At 35.1% G+C, this 12,674-nt stretch overlaps 1 protein-coding gene across 1 annotated transcript in view; it reads right to left on the bottom strand.

The window, feature by feature from the left end:
- The window catches only part of FSTL5 (follistatin like 5), a 272,551-nt gene that overhangs the window by 63,606 nt on the left and 196,271 nt on the right, over window positions 1–12,674 (bottom strand). The window contains exon 8 of the mRNA XM_008933129.3: window positions 7,390–7,510. Coding sequence (XP_008931377.2) covers window positions 7,390–7,510 — 121 coding nt within the window. The remainder of the gene's footprint in view (window positions 1–7,389; window positions 7,511–12,674) is intronic.

Here is a 12,674-nt window from a genome sequence, read left to right as displayed (position 1 = left end):
AAAAAGAATAATATACAACCAGTAAGTCATTATATGATGTAAAGAGACTGCAATTGTCCTGTTTCACAAACCTTAACACTTCATGTCCCCCCTTTCCCCTCTCTGCAAAACACCTATCAGCAATCCATCGTACAAAACCTGTTCAGGTTTACACCTGTTCAGACAGGACCTTCTGTGCCCAGGATACCATTTGCCTTCTTGTGTTGGTTTGAGACAATTTGGAGGGGTGGAGACCTCAGACAGAAATCTCCTCCCTCAGATTCAATACCTATGGTTTCTCCAATAAAGAGAGAGAGATCAAATACAACAAGATATAAGTGGGAAAAAAAAACCCAAACCAAAAAACTCTTTACCAAGGAGAATGCTAATAGCAATTCTGATAAAGCTTGGTTAAATCAACTGATGAGGAGAAACTTCCCAAGCCCTGCTCACAGGACCAAACTGAGATGGCAACTGGCCTCCCCCACCTGGAAAAAAACATACGTGGTCACAGGACAGAGACAAGATGGCTGCCCTTCCATGTGTTTCACCTTCCCATGGCTGGAAAACCTGGCAGGAACAGTTCAAGATGTGTTTGGACAATGCTCTCAGATGCAATTCTTGGGGTGTCCTGCATAGGTTCAGGAGTTGGACTCAATGATCTTGATGTGTTTCTTCAAACTGAGCAGATTCTATGATTCTATAAGACTAGTCTTCTGACTTTCTTTATTAGTAAAGGATAAGATAGGAATTGTTGACATCACTTTTTCAAGGTTTGAAAACTTGCTGCAGTATATGCTTGCCAACTAAAAATCTGCTACTTACCACAAATCTGTATTGGCAGATTGAGGAGATATGATATCACAATGGACATATTCCTATCGGTTATCAATGATTAAGCAAGTTTAAAAATTCCGCTATGCAAATTTTATAGATTAATAACTACATATCTTTAATTATGGAATTAAAGAGAACTTGCTTGAGGTTGTTTCAAACAATAAAAAAAATTAACTGCAATAAGATTAAAGAAGTATATTTTCTATTCTCCAAAGTTTTGTTTAATACAGCTCTAAAAATGTGGAATACTTAGGCTGTGTCACAAAACACAGCTGGGTAGAGGATGAAGTATCAGCTAATAATGAAAGAAGATAACAAGATCAAAAATTAACTGTGTCTATTTTGGCACAAGATTAAATATTTTAAAATCCTATCCAGCTATTTACAAGAAATGTCCCAGCATGCTGTCCTATTAGAGCATAGAAATTCCTTATATTTCTACACTGCAAAAAAATACACAAATGTAGTCTATCTCAGATAGGATGCAAAAATCAGTAAGTCTCAGGGATATTTTAAACTCAGTGAGAGAGAAGGGTCTTTTCAAATAATGTACACAGAAAATTGCACATAACCCCAATATGCAAACTGTAAAAATATCATAAAATGACAAGGAAGAAGGTTAAAATTTGGAAAACTATGGCTGCTAGTTTCTTAGACTACCAGCTGAGAGAAAAAGTATACAAAAAACAGAGATTTAAGATTTCCATTGAGTTTCTGGAAGGGACTCTGCTGGATCTCTACTTTTCATCTGAGAACTGGTATTCCCATTCCTTTTTCCCCTCCACTTCTTCCCTGTTCTATCTCCTCTCTCACAGCATCTGTGTGTTCCCCAATGAGACCTTGCCTTCCCCACTGTGCTCCTCAGACTAAGCCCCACTCAACTTCACATTCAGTAGTCTAAACATATTTGGCCAATATTTGGCACCTCAGCTCCCAGTTTCGCTCTACCTCTTTTCCTAAGGTCCAATTTTTATGTCTGCCCTGTTCCTTGACACCAGGTCCTTTAGGTAGCCTACCTTACATTGTAGATTTCCCATTGCAGCAAAGCCAAATAGCTTATTCCTCCACCTTGTCTCAGAAAAGCAAGGAGCTCCATCTCCTTAGAAACCAGATTCCCATAATTGAACACTCACAGAGATCTCAGCAACAGAAATAACTTTTAGGACTAATAGTAAGGCATTGCATTAATTGCATTCTGACTACCTACGACAGGATATTTCTTGTCTTTTTTTTCTGTCAGTGAAATATTTTTATTGCATATAAAAGCTTATGGGTATTTTACTATCACACCTTGACAGATTTCTGCTGAGTACTTGTGAAGAGACATTTTTAATGGTCCAATGTGTTAGTTTCATTTGGACAAAAGGAAGATATTTTGGGGTCAACGTTGTTGTTAAGAAAGTTTTAGAAAATATTATAACTGAAATCAAATATTTCCTAAATAAACAAACAAAATCCCACCCTACATGACAAGATGCTATTGTTGCTAAATTAACTACTCGGATGTTGTTAGGAGATGTGAAAGTGAGGACCTGCTCAAATGAAAACATGTCTGAGTTTTCTTTTGCTATCTCTTGTTTCTGTAGTAGATCCTTTTCCCTTTAGCAGTGTTTTCCCAGGCACAGATGTTCTTGCATTAGAGTTCATTTCTTGCACTACCTTTCCTCCATTAGTTGCCATTTCCCACTGTCCTCAGCAAATCTTTGTCTGATGGGTTACCTATACAGCTAGAAATGTTTTTCAGATCTTGTTTTGCATTATACTTTTTATTTCATATTACCCCGAAGCCTACCTGCTATATAACACTAAGAAAGAACTGTGCAACTGAGGCAAACAGGAGAAATATTACTGCAGTTGTGGTCTCAGCCTAAAAAGTTAATTTGTTATGACAAGTTTGATGTAAACTCTTTGAGTTCATTTGAATAACTTTTTTGTGTGTGTGTGTAACTGAGCATAAATATTACCAGTAGTCAAATTTTAAGTACACAATTAATGTGATTGTTCTCAATGACTTTTAAAGAGGTATATTCTAATGTCCTAACCTAACTTAGACTATTTTACAAGGGAGATATCATTACATAGGTTAAAAAGGGTGGGGAGACACTGCATGCTTGTACTTAGCAGAGTAATATATAACACATAATTGAGTGAATCCTGTATCCCTTATCTTTCAGTTCAAAAAGCTAGGTGAGACTTTTGGTTCCAAATATGCTGCATACGTAACTATTCAATAAATCTTACATTTGCAATAAAACACCCTGAATATTATTTCAGTCAGGTCTGATGGGGGGATGGCAGAAAGGGAAGGGAAAATATAGTTGGTTCAAGCTGTCTTGAATCTAAGGAGAATGTTTGTGTTTAAAAAAGAAACAGGTAATATATTTAGTGCTCTAGGTTCTTCTATTGCTGTTTATAGTAACACTTCTTTTTTATTAAACTGAGATACTTTGGAAAAACAGATCTGGTAAACAATTCTTCAGACATAATAAATACCAAATTTACATCAGGCTAAGGGACTGGGGTCTCCTTTCTTTATATTAAGGTACCCAAACTGCTAACCTTCTGTCTTGAAAACAAGGTGGGGAAAATTCTTGTCACCTATCTGCAAAGATCTTGACTTGTAAAATTAATGTAAAATCTCAGTGAGTAGGATACCATACACAAACAGAAAAAAAAAAAATCAGATAGGTGCTACATATATATTAAGTTGATTTGTAAGATACACCATAACCTTGTACCATTTTTGGATTCAGTTTGAAGTCAGTCTTCCATTTTGTTTATAATATGGCTAATGACATCTTGCTTCTCTGTCTAGAAACAACCTTCCAAAAGTAAAATTCGTCAGTTTGGAAAATCTAGGCTATGTTCTGTATACACTTGAAAAATAGAAAAACTTGAATTATGAAAAAGATATTTAAACTCATCTAGGTATCATGTCTATATCTGTCAATGTGATCATTGACAGATTAACATTTCTGGCTATGGACAGAAATGGATCTGCAACACAATAAACATTGAGTTGTTGAGAAAACACAAACTTTCTAGGTATTTCAGCTTTTTCAGTAGTAATTTTCAAGGCTTTTTTTTTTTGGTGTCAGATATAGATATCACATTAATGTAATCCTAAGAATGGTAATAACAAGAAAGAGTATTAATTTTTATAATCCTTTTTAACATCTTAACTAACATATGCAATAACCTAGACATAAGGAAAAACAATCCTGTTTTGTCAATAAACTTCTGTTTTTTCACTTAACCGATGCATACACTTCTGTTGTATTAGAGTTGAATATTTATCTAAAAAGTGGCTGATTGAATACATTCATACTATCAAAAGGCATTTTAGAGACAGGTGGCCCCCTACCAAATACAACACCACACATTACAAGAATATATGTGTTTGTTACGATTTTTTTCTCTCTAAGCACTATTTATTAATTTGTCTAGAAGAATTTTTCCAGCATTTACCAGCATTCACCTATAAAAGTTTGAATGGTTGCTGCGGACAAAACACAGAGACTAATAAAGAAGCATAGGGGAGATGATATAAATTCTTCTGAAATACGAATTAAGTAAAGACAGTTTTTAGCAAACTAATTATGGAGTTGACATAAATATTTTATGGGAGATCGAGTTACAGAGCTCTTCTTTGTCTTCGGTGATACTAAGACCATTATATACAACTATATATACATCTGAGATCAGACTTTCTAATTAACGAGATTCATGTCGTGTGATGTCAACAACAGTAAAGGAAAAATATCTGATAGAATTAATTTAAATATAACTGATATAGTGAAAGAAAAATAAAAATCAAACTTACAGAGTCAGATTTGTATAGTCATATAGTCTCAGAGTCACATAATCTCAAAATTGTATGCATTGAAAGTTTTAAGTATTTTGTAAATGCTAAAAAGTAGGATTACATTGTGAAACAGTTACTCTTGCCCCATTATGACTTTGTATTTTGGGGGTTTTTTATAGTTTCTATGAAAAAGTGTTAAATATTGACTTATTATAATATTGCTTACAATATTTACCATATTACTTGTATAAGAGTAGACTTATTTTTTTACCATAAAACAAGTCTTTTACAATGTTCCTTAACTGTATTTTTATAACTCTAAAGAAACTTTTTTCTCTTATTCTTTAGTACTGTACCAGATAATCCAAAACTAAAAAAATCTTAAAGGTTTTAATCTTGAAAATAAATCAGATTTATATATTTATGTTTGCATACTAGTCAATGTAAAAAAATATATATTTTTTTCTAAAAATATATAGCTGTACATAAATGGAAATCAAGAAAGGACTTGAAATCTAATTACATTGTTTTCATTGAACCTTCACATTACATCTTTGTGATCAATGAAGCCTCATTATCCCATTAACCTTTTGACTGACTCTCCAGTTAATACAAGTATCATTATATTAATTAGTCATTATCACAGCTACAAGTACTGACCATCATGCCTGTGCTTAAGAAGATTATTGCTTAGAAGTACAGATCTAAACTGTGGAAGAGCTGTTCATTTGACCTTTAATCTCAATGGATTTAACTCTGTTTATCCACAACGTGCACATCAAATGATCCTATTGCTCAAAGGGCCTTCTTTTCCCATTCCTTGCTCCCCAAAATATCAACAATCAAAATCATATTAGAAGGTACCATTCCATTGCCAACCTTTGGAACAGCAGTTATCTGAGGTCTACAGTGGTTTCCAGATGAAAAAAACAATATCTTGACAGACACTTCCATCACCAGAAAAAAATCTAGAATTGTCTTCTCTCAAATTATGTTCCTTGATTTTCTAGTCTTGTAGAAAACCTTCAGCTTCAGTGAAGTTTTGCCTCATTGTGTGCTGAACTGAGACAAACATGAGGAATCCTACTATTTTAACTGCTGCAATGCACCTGTGCAGGATTATTTACACATTGAGATAGATAAGGAATGCGTTGACAAGAATATAATTTTGTTAATAATTTGGGGTAACCAAAACCCATAAAACAGAGGAGGAATGTTGGTCAAGGACTTCCTAATATGTTCAACTCACCACTAACTCTGTTATGTCTGCAGAAATTAAAATAGGAACAAACTGCAATTCAGTCTTCTCACTAGTTTAGCCAGTATTTTCCTCCTCGCTTTTTAAATGACAGAAAATGATCCCAGCAGAAAAATTTGAAGGAGGAAAAGTGCAAAGTCTTGGGGGCCAGAAAAGGAAGAATTTAGAAAAAAAAATAAAAATATATGGATAGATAAATATTATAAGCCAGTTTCTGGTGAAACATAACAGCAGAGACAACATGTTTATAAAACTGCAAACAAGCACTAAAAGTCAAAGTAATTTAAATTGTGAAGGATATTAGCAACAGAAAAGGGGAAATAAAGCTATTAAAAGAAGAATGAATCATATTAAAAGTCAAATTAATCTTGGAAGCTGTATTTCATGTGCATATCAATGAAAGATAAGAATAACAAAATATTTCAGCATTCTTGGATGAGATATCAAGAAAAGTCAATTATAATAAGGCTTTGTGCAACTGAGCAACAACTAACAAAACAAAGAATAGCCAGGAAACTAGGGTTTGTATGCTTAAGGAGAGAAATAGAGCCTGTCCACACAAAGAAAATTTGGAGAAGATTGAGGTCAAACGTGATTCTGGATAGGATTAAGTAGCACCATGAAATGACAGACACTGGTAGTTTACTGCAGAAAGGGAGACTTAAGAGTCAAAGACAAATATGAACTGAAAAAACATGAAAGCACAGGGTCACTCAAACAAAAAAAAATACATTAAACCTCAGTGGTGATAAAGTACAGCAGATCTTTCATCAGTGGGCAATAAGAACTGCTTAAAACAAATTAGAAAAAAACTGCATATAGGAAAAACAGCTGGGAGAGGATAGAGCAGCTTTAGAGAAAGTAAAGGCCTGTCTTCAGGGCACCAGTAACAATGTTGCCCAGTTAAGTTTTGTCCAAGTACAGAGTTTAACAAAATGTTCCCTAGTACTTGAACAGATGCAGGAAAATGTAAAGATCAAGACTTTAAGTCCAGGTGCCTGAAGTTCATCCAATAAAATCATGGTTAGATTTCAAAATAATAAATGTGAATTTAGAAGCTTACATGAATTACAAAACCTTTAGGGAAGTGCATGTTTTTAATTTTATATTAAACAAAACATTCTTAACACAAGAGACTTACACACTTATTTTTTCCAATGTGTTCCAGAATTAATAAATTAATATAAATACCTACTCTATCTGTGTATATTTATATGTATATATAAAACCACATATTATTCTCTATAATATGACGGGTGCAAAGCAAGCCCTCTGGACCATCTTTACACCTTTTAATAACTATTATTGATATGGAAGTAATAAATGAAAATTTTTATATTTTATTGTTTTGGAAGGTTATTTAAAGGTAATAAATGAAGAAAAAATTATATTTCTTTTTTCTATAAGCTGTAACACAATAAAAAGAAGTAAAACAGCAACAGCAGATCTACTTAACAAAATCCAAAACCCAAGTCCCTTATGACTTGGTAATTAGAACATTTTTCCTTACCAGTCACTTGGAGAATATGAGTTTGATAGAGCTTATCATAGCCATCAGCATAGCAGGTGTAATTTCCCATATGAGTTGTGGTAACCTTAGTAATGTACAAGGACCCATCATCTCCAAAATCCTACCAGGAAACATTAAAAACAAGGTTATCACAATTAAGCCTGTGTCTCTACAGTAATTATGTTCATCATCTTGGCAATAAAGCCATGATGCAAATATCAAACATCACAAATATTAAATGAGAATATCTGACAGTAATCTGAAATTCAAACATTCTACTTGTGAATGGTGTTGTTTAATCTTTCCACATATACTGTGCCTGTAAAAGAAAATACAATTTTCATTTTATCAACTAGTTAAACTCTGCAGAAGCAATATGTTTACTCAGCTATGATAGTTATTTGTAGAAGAAAAGATATTTAGGATTGGATCTGATCAGCAAGAAAAAATTAAATCTGTAAAAATGAACAAGTTAAATGACATCCTATGGAACTCTTGTCATCCTTTGAAATGATACACGAAATGATACACAAAAAAAAAAGAATCCTCATTTTTCTTCAATTCTTCTCATTAGATTCAGTGATACATTACAGAATTACTACTGTTGTAAACTGATTTCAGGGATCTGAGATTCCTGAAAGCCAGTATTTCTGGTCAAGACCATGGCAAAGGAGGCTTTTAGTGCATAAGCATCTTAAACTTTTGGCACTAGGTCCTGTGAACAGCTCAGTAACAGGTCCATATTCCCCATAGTCTTCCTTTTTGCTGCTGATATAGTCCTGAACCTCTGTAGACCTTTATATCTCTCACCAGATTCAATTCTGGGATGGCTTTGTCTTTCCTAACCTGCACATTCAGATAGTACCTCCATGTTCTCCCTGGGTCACCTGTCCCTCCTTACACCTTTCTTCCTTTTACTTGAGTTCTGTCAAGAGCTCCTTGTTCATTAATACAGGCCTCTGGCTGCTTTTGATTTACTGTTCATTACGACAGCCTGTTCTTGAGAGTAGAGGATGTGATCCTTGAAAACCAACCATCTCTCTTAGACCCCTTCTTTTTTCAATATGATCTTCTATGTGATTCTTCCAAGCACATCCTTGAACAGGCTGAAGTCTGCTGCCCTGAAGTCCATGGTTCTACTCCAGCTTTTTGCCCTTCTGACTCCACTTAGGCTCCTTATCTCTACTATTTCATGGCCAAGGGAAATGAAATATATATATTCCCAACCAATTCCTCCTTGTTTCTTCACAAACTTTGTAACTTTCTCCATAAATTCCTCAAATCCACAGAAGACTATCAAAAGCCTGTAAAAACAAAAACCTCAGCTACAATACACTCAAGAAATCTGTAAATTGCACATTAAAAGAACTTTGATAGAAAATTATTACTACGTGCTCTGTTATTCTTACATTCTATCCTTTGGATGTTATCAATGAGAAAATACTGGGCTAGAATAACCTCTCGTCCATTATGACTATTCCTGCATTCTTCCATCATCTACGACTTTCCCAATTTATTGGGATTTTTTTCTTAAGACCTTCCTTTCCATTTTATGTTCATACCCAGAGAACATAATCTCAGTGTTTTTATGCACATATTTCATTTAAGATGACTTTTACTATAACATCTTGGGTCTTCCTGTAGACCGAAATTTAAACATGAAAACTAAAATCTCTATGAACTTCCCTTTAATTTTTCAGTCCTCTTTCTTTAAATGCACTCAAAAATATTATTCAGAAAACATACGTCTCACTGTATTTCTTCATCCAAAGATAAAAAACTGAATTTTGCATTGCACAACTCTGTACTTCAGATGATTATGCTAGTTGTTCATTGAGAGAGGAAAATAAAGCACCTAAAAAGTAACCCACCTGGTAATACTGTCAATAACTCGCCTTTCTTAAGATAATTCTAGCTTTCTGTATTAGCACTTTGGTTGCACAGACAATGTTTCTACTAACTCTTCAATATACCATTCCATGTTACCACTGCAAACATTGAAAAAGAACCCTCTTTAAGACTTAATTTTTAACTTTGATAGTATGAGCCAATACAACTGGATTTCCCTTCAAAATAATCCACCTAACTTCAACAGACTTCCTAGCTGGGTATTTTGATCTTTATCTCTTTCTAAAGTGTATGAACAAAAGTTTGATTTACTTTTTTCCCTTACAAGATAAACACGTTTTCTAAGTGTTATTCTTCAACAACATTATTAGTGGAAGATGGAAGAACAGCCGTTCAAAAGAGCTAGGTCCTTATGTTTTATCTAGAAAATGGCTATTGTTATTGCTGTCTAAAATTTTCTGTCTAATCTCTGCCAAAGGTATTTGTGAACAAAATAGGACATAGGATGGAGTGTATAAAAATTTAGTTGCTACAACGCAGTTTGGAGACGACTTTAACATTCCTTATGCTACATTATTAGATACCTCTTTGAAGCACACTAACCTGTTCCAGCCCTTTAACTGACTCACTGTGGCATATGATATCTTTAGGTACCATAGCTATTTTTTAAGTAAATGAATGCCTGTATTATGGCTTTTTCCTCTTTTTCTTAGAAAAATGGATAAAACATCCCTGTGGTTATTTAACCAAGACATTAGTATTTCAGTAAGATTCACACATGACAACATCATTTCCTCACTCAGAGAGACTGAATTTTATGGATGGCTTTTTTTTGTTGGTAGTATGGGTTTTATCTGGTTGTTTTGTTTGGGTTTCCTTTACAACTACAAAATAAATATCCCTAGTTTATTGTTATAGCAGTTCAGTGTTTGTTTTGTTAATTACTACTCAATACAAATAGAACTTGATGTTCTAAGCAGCATTTGAAAAGGGATGGTGAAATATAAACAAAGTTATTTGACACTGCTTGTTGACAAATATTCAGTGTTTTATTGACTAACTCACAAGCTAAGTCCCTGAAAAAACCTCCCTCTGTACTGAAACACAAATATAGTTGAAACAGACAGAGCCTTCAAACATCAACAGCAATAAATAGAGAACATTTGATGATGGTAAAAAACTGCTATAAGTTCAATTTCTGTTCAGTCTCCTACTGTTCAAATAAAAATGGCGAGATACTTCTGGAATTACATTGAGAAACTCTAATTATTTTTGCCATACATAAAAAGATAGAATTGAACAATTATTTTAACAATTATTCCAACGCAACTCTGTTCTGTTTAAGAACCTGAAATGTTAAGAATCATGATATATGTCATGAATAATGAGTAAAATAATATAGGAAGAAAACTTTAATTTGATAGTCAATCTTTCCTTTGCTGTCTTAGTGTTTATACAACAGAAACCTAAAGGTGATTTTTGTTTTTAAATCAACAATTATTTCCTTTGGTTTTATAACTTGCTTTCATATGCTAACTCTTTGAGTATAAGAGAGTTTATGATCATTTGACTACACTTCTTCATCGACAGCTCTACAAAGACTGTTCCCAACTTCTCCCCACAGGAGAATGTATAATGATGCAGACTGCTTGAATTTGTTTGCCATCATAGAACCTAGGATTCATTTTGGTTTGGTTTGTGGGTACTTTTTTCGCAGCATTTTTTGCCAATATATTTCTCTCTTAAATAACTTTTTGTTTGAGGTTTTTCGCTTTTTGTAAAAACTTTCTGTACTTAAAATCACAACCTTCCCCTCAAAAAACATCTTTCCCAAATAAACAATATCATGTCCATTGTGGATTAAAAAGGGTTTTCCCCTGGAGTTGGAAAGTGGTTAATCCCAGGGGGATGTAGCCAATCAGAAGCTACAGTTCACCCCTGTGAAATCAACATATTACAACAGACCAGAAAAGGAAACCGGATTACGTAGTTGGAAGAGAGGCAGCCATGGTTTGAGATGCCAGGTGTTTGAGTGGGGGCCAGTGAGCCCCACGGGGTGGCCAAGGCCCCCAGCCCCCCGCTGGGGCTGCAGAAACCAGGAACAGTATTAAAACTGAATTGAGTGCTGTGGCCAAAGGCTGGGGGAGTTTCTCCACTGTGAGTGGGCAGCAGAAGATGGAAGAGCAGCAGAAGAGGCAGGGCTGAGTGGAGAGCTGTGGCTGAAAGCCAAGAAGATAGCCAGCAACCAGCAACATGGCACATAGCCAGGCTGAGAGATGCAGAGATGTCCTGCAAGGAGGGAAAGCTGGCAACAGAGCAGAAAAAACTCAGCAGACACTGTTTTGGGTAAAACTGGATTACCTTCCCAAAACCCAGAGACCTCCTGAAGAGGAGAGGTGGGCTTCCAGACTTTCAGGGAGTTCTGAAATGCAGCAGCAGCTAGAGAGAGAGAGAGAAGAGCTGAGAACTCAGAGACATCCTGTGAGCTGGACCAGGACGGAATGCAGGGAAAGTGGCCTTCCTCCTCCCCCCTGCCATGTTGGCAGCTGAGACGGAGCAAAGGAGGTCTGTTAGAACACTTCGGGCAAAAAAAACTAAACTGAGAGCCCTAAACCATTCTGACTCGAGGGAATTTAACCCCTTGAGGAGGGGACTTTCATGGGATGCCTTGCACCCCATGATATGACCACGGTAAGGCAAGTTTTGTCCCTGCTTTGCAGCCCATGGGAGAGACCTTCAGTTGGAGCCGAAGGACTGAGAAGAGAGAGAAAAAAACCCTGTGTTGTAATGGAGAGAGAGAGAGAGAGATTTTCCAGCTACAACAAATCCAGCTACGACTGCTGCCTTGAAGAGGAGAGACACTGCTGCCCTGAAAGTGGAAAAAACCTTTTCTTTTTTCCTTCTGAACATTTTTTGGAGGGAAAGGAGGGATTTGATCTATGTAAATATACTGCTTTACCATAAGAGACATAGTTAGAATTGTTGTATATAAATGTATTATAGTAGTTATTGTGTTAGTAATACTAGATGTGTTATGTCTGAAAATCCCTCTCACATTTAAGCAAAGTGTGGGAGGCTTAGAAATTGGATTTTTGAGGGTCTCAAACCATGACACATGTTTTTATTTTTCTTTTCACTAAGTCCATCCACAGTGATCACTGCCCAAATCTCACTAGTAATGTATAACTGAGAATTCTGTTCAGAGATTTAAGTAGTTCAGGAAAATGGATCAGGAATGCAGACGACATTTAGGTGGTCTGAAGGCATTATACCCAAAACTGCAGAAGATTTTTATTGTGGGGTTTTTTAGTTTGCTTTTCTTGATTTTTCTTTTCCTTTTTTTTCTTTTAAATCAGAAAACACGATTTTTCTAGAAGAAAAGTCTAACTCCCTCACAAAGTAACTGTAGATCTAGTGCTTAGAGCCCCAAATAAAAT

This window comes from Manacus vitellinus, unplaced genomic scaffold (genome assembly GCF_001715985.3).
Source record: "Manacus vitellinus isolate BGI_N305 unplaced genomic scaffold, ASM171598v3 scaffold_0_pilon, whole genome shotgun sequence".
In the NCBI taxonomy this organism is placed as follows: domain Eukaryota; kingdom Metazoa; phylum Chordata; class Aves; order Passeriformes; family Pipridae; genus Manacus; species Manacus vitellinus.
Note: the sequence above shows the minus strand (reverse complement) of the source record. Positions and strands in the feature narration are given on the sequence as shown.